Source organism: Lepidothrix coronata, unplaced genomic scaffold (genome assembly GCF_001604755.1).
Source record: "Lepidothrix coronata isolate B3197 unplaced genomic scaffold, Lepidothrix_coronata-1.0 Scaffold42, whole genome shotgun sequence".
NCBI classification, from domain to species: Eukaryota; Metazoa; Chordata; class Aves; order Passeriformes; family Pipridae; genus Lepidothrix; species Lepidothrix coronata.
Window position 1 is genome coordinate 33,521 of NW_016690222.1, and position 4,778 is coordinate 38,298.

General features: G+C 52.4%; 1 protein-coding gene across 1 annotated transcript in view; it reads right to left on the reverse strand.

The window, feature by feature from the left end:
• LOC108496704 (afadin-like) overlaps positions 1 to 3,879 on the reverse strand; it is a gene marked incomplete at its 3' end in the record, with an annotated part of 36,961 nt that extends 33,082 nt beyond the window's left edge. The window contains exon 1 of the mRNA XM_017813664.1: positions 3,766 to 3,879. Coding sequence (XP_017669153.1) covers positions 3,766 to 3,879 — 114 coding nt within the window. The remainder of the gene's footprint in view (positions 1 to 3,765) is intronic.
• Positions 3,880 to 4,778: the final 899 nt, after the last annotated feature.

The window sequence follows — 4,778 nt, forward strand, 5'->3', positions numbered from 1 at the left end:
CATTTCTGTCCTTGACAAAAAAAAAAAAAAAAAAAAACCAAGGGAAAAAACAAGCCAAATATCAAAAGCATCCAAAAAATTGGTAATACTTGGAACAAAGGCAAGGGGAAACAATTAAAGAAAAGGGTTAACATACTGCTTCATTCTGAATATGACTTTTAATTTATCTACAAATAAAATCATGACTGACCCCACATTTACCCAAAAACTTCTGTATTTTTTTCAAACTTGTCAGATTAAGTAGCTGCCTCACCAGTTAAAATAGACATAGTAAAGCTTAATCAAGTTTAAGTCATGACCAGTATTACAGACATCTTTAGCAAAGGTCTGTACCTTGCAGCACTCCTGACAACATTAGAGTTTAAACTGCTGCTAGAACTTTAAAAACAGAGTTTTGGTTTTGTTCATTTATAAGCTTCTCAAGCCACAGAGCTTCTCTCAGTTACTATCTGAATAAAAAATAATTTTAAAAACCCTTTCAGAATCAAAATAACGCAAATTAACAGATTTCTCAGAACAGCAACAACTGTTAGAGAAAGTAAGCACTTAACAAAGTCAAAATTACCGCTTTGCTCTCAAGTATTTGAGTCCACAAATGGCTTCAGTGAAAGCATAAATGAAGATATGAAATCCTCGCTCCCAAGAAGTCTTCAGTCTTCCTCACATGGGGTACAGAGGAACACTCAACTCTGAGCATGCAACAAAGTTTTAATTCCTGTTTTGCTGAGGAAAAGCAGCATTGAATGACTTAGTTAACTGCTAATGTCACAAAACAAGTTAAGAAACAGTAACAGAAGTCAGTATGTCCTATCCAAGGCATTTTCTTTCCAACGTCTTACAGGCAACACACCTTAGGAAATAATTTGTTTCTAACTCTCAAAAGACTCAAGTAAACAAGTAGATCTCTAATCCCTTAGGACTAGTCTACCCAATAAAATATTAACAGGAATTCAAATGGATTCATTTCATGAACCACTTCCCTGAAAAAAACCCCATACCTTTAAACTACTTCCAAAATACTACTGTACCTTCAAAACAAAGCCACATTTTACACTCTGCAGTGAAGTGATGAGGACACAATGGATTTGGAGCAACTGTGTCTCACCGAAGAAGGTCTGTCTCACCTTTCAAACTAATACCAAAGTACATCAGTTGGTCATCACATGCAAGTACTGCACGTGCACATGTACTGTCACTGCTTAAGCAGTCAGAACTCTTGTCAACTTACATTAGATTTCACTTTTCCTTTTTTTTACAAAAAATATAAAGCTCCCCGAATCTCTGCTATTAAGGAAGTGCTTACCACCTCTGGAAAATCCTACTCTCTCTATATAGGAAAGTTACAAGTCACTTAAATCAGACTGTTTTCACTGAAGAAATTCCTGGAGAATCACTACAAGGCATCAAGTCTACTGATAAACACAGCCAGCAGCTCCTGGATGACAGTCTGCAGCATGGGCACGTGCCAGCTGCAAAGTTAACCCAGCAGGCCAACAACCATGTCCGGACAGTTTAAAATTATTCAGTTTGACCCAGCTCAGGCACATACAACCAAAAATCCTATCCAGGTTACTGCATCTGCACAGATGCCACGCTTGCTGCAGTCCCTACAATAAGCAAGATGTGGCTTATGGTCAAGCTGAGCCTAGAAAAACAGGGAAAACAACAGAGGATTGTCAGTTTTCAAGCAGTCTAGTAAAAGGGCTTTCATTTAAGCTGATAAATAGTACACATGTGAATCACACCATCATCTGGGTTGAAAATATGGCCAAATTTGGGTCAGCTCAGGGAAAAAGTGAAAATAAATGTGAACATTTGTAAGTGTAATTATCTGGAAAGAAAATATACCTTACCTATAAACTGTTACCTGCTGCCAGTTTGATGTAAATGCACCTGCAGTCTTATCAAACACTTTCAGAACTAGCAGGCTAAAAAGCTCATGCATTCAAGGAAATATGCATGCACTTAATTTTTTACTGCCAACAGTTCAAGTGAAATGCCACCACCAATAGTGGTAAGTAGGCTCCTATACAGGTTCAGAGACTTAACTGCAGAAGTGTAGAGCAAATACAAGTAAAATTATTTTTTCTTTCCAGAATAACTATAACGAAGCTCATAATTTTTGTGCAAAGTCTAGTTAACTAGACAAACACGCACAGCTGACCTAAAAAACTGTAAGATTTGTTAAACTACTTACTAACAAAACTACAGCAGGGCAGTCTGCCACAAACAAAGAGAACAGGCTGGAGTTATAATGTACTGGGAATGGACTAACCCATGAATAGGATAAAAAGCTCAGCCACAGGCAGTTAGCAGTCAACCTGCAGTTCCAGAAAGGTTGTGCTATGTTCTCAAACACAGTCATGAAGGCTCCTTCACACCAGCTTCAGCCCACTTTTTTGAAGGAGCGACTGTCAGCCAACAGTGATGCTGATAAAACCTAAGCTACGCACACAAGGAACTCTAATTATGATAAATATTGCAAGACGTAGGAAATAATCACAGGAAACCCTCATTTTGGTGTTCAAGAAACAGCCTGCAATGAGCAGAACTGAAAACACACAAAGCAATTCTTTTCAAGCTACTGGGGTTAATATTTTTAAAACTGCTTTCAAGACCTTTCAAGACTGTCGCTCTGCTAACAGTCAGCACTTGGGTGCAGAAACAGGAGCAAGCCCCAAGAACGAGCCAACGTGATTTCTCAAAGGCTCCTGTTAATAAACAACCAGGACCAGGGCCAGGCCAAGAGCAAGTGTGAATTTCCTCCTTTTCCCCGGGAACACTCACATGATCAGCCTCCACCCTCTGAGCAGGGAGCCCGCTGTCACACACAAACAGGGCTGCAACCTGCCTCCCCAGCCCTCCCCCCCCGCCGCTTTCAAACCAGACGCACAGCACGAACCAGCCAAAGAGAACATGACAAGGGGCAGCGGGAGGGTGTGGTTTGACTATTACTTTTTTTTTTTTTTTTTAAAAAGAACAAAACTCAGCCTCTCTCAGCCATCAGAAACACCCATTTCATTAGGAAGAAATTACCCGCTGTGTTTTTCCAGTACAACATGTGAACTCAGGACTACGAACCTGCTCCTGGTATTTACTTTAGGCGGCGGGCTGGCAGCCTGCAGGCTCGGAGAGCCAAAGCGCTCCGTCCGTCACGCCCTGGGAAAGCCACCCCGGGGATTGCACCAGCGGCCCGGAGAGCCGCCGGACTACGGCAGGTTGCTCTGTAAGAGGCGCCTTCTGCACGGAGCCGAATATTTAAAGAAACAAACAAGCCAGCCAACAAAAAAGCGCCCAGCACCGGGATTCTCAGTCCTCCTCCTCCACCAGCCGCCTGCCGGCTCTGTTAAAAGTCACAGTCAGACACAAAAAAAAGCCCACGAAGGTACCTGGTTTCGGGCTTGGCAGGGGGTCTACTCCTGTATTTTCGCCCTTGCCCGCCCCCTTTCGCCACCTCCAGCTCCCGGCGGGTTTCTCGCCTGCCCCGGAGCCGCCCGTCCCGCAGGGTCGGGCCGGCATGTGCCTGCGGGAGGAGGGCAGGGCTCTGGCCCTGCGCTCCCTTCCTCTGCCCGTCCTCTGCAACCTGCCTTCACCCGGGCAGGGCGAGGGGCCCGACTCTCGCTCCCCGCCGAGGAGCGGAGCCCCTTCCCCGGCCGTGCCCGAGGGGCGGCGGGGGGGGCCTGGCTGCCCGCGGGGCGCGGCCTGGCCCGGGCGCGGTGTCTCACCGGGCGGGCCGGGCGGGGGGGGCCCGGCGGGGTCGCTTACCTCTGTGGGGTCGCTGATCTCGAACAGGTCCAGCCGGTTCGCGTTCCAGTGGTTGATGATGTCGGCGAGTTTGCGCCGCTCCTCCTCCCGGCTGCCGCCGCCGCCGCCCGACATCCTCGCTGAGCCCGCCGCCGCCGGGGAGCCGAGCCGGGGCCGGGGCCGGGCCCTCTCCGCCGGGCCCCGGACGGAGCGGGGGTCCCTCGGTCCCGGCCGGGCACGGGAGGGGCCGGCTCTCCTCGCGGCCGCTGCCGGCACGGGCGCCGCGGAATCGCCCCGGTATCGCGCCGCCGACAGCGATCGGCCCCGGCGGACAGCGAGGAACGAGAGAAAGAGAAGGGGGAAGGGCGGGCAGGGGGCGGGGATGAGGAGGAAGGATGCCCCGAGTCGGCAGCGGCCGCTGTGCCTCCCCGCTTGGCAGCGCCTGTGGCCGCTCGCCTGCCCTGAGCCAAGCGAAGCGGCCGCTGCTGCCGCCGCCTTTCTCCGCCCCGGGTATCGCCCTCCCTTCGCTCGCTCCCTCCCTCACACACCGGCCGTGCGCGCCCCCGCCCGGCCGCCCGCCCTCCTCCTCCTCCCCCCCCTCCCGGGGTGTGTGCGCGCCTGCGCGCGCTCCCGCTGGCCGTCACCTCCCGCCGGCGGCGGCCGCGCGCCTCCGGAGGGCGCCCCCGGTGTCCCGCCCTCCCCTCCTGCTCCCCCGCTCCCGCCGGCGCGGGGAGGCGGCCGGGCCCGGGGGCGGCCGGGGCGGGGCGCGGCCAGGTGCGGCGGGAGCTCCCGCACGGAGGCCGGGGACACGTGGCGGTGTTGGCGCGGTGGGGGCAGCGCGGCGGGGAGCGGGATGCGGGACGCCGGCAGGAGGCCCCTCGGGAGCGACGGCGGGAGCCCCGGCTGCGGGCGGGCGCTGGCACCAACAAAGGGCCGCTGCGGCCGCGGGAACAAAGACCCCGCGGGCGGATCCCGGCGCGGCCCCGCCGTAGCCTCCACGCGCTAAGGCGGGCGGGCGGGAATGTCGCCGCTTC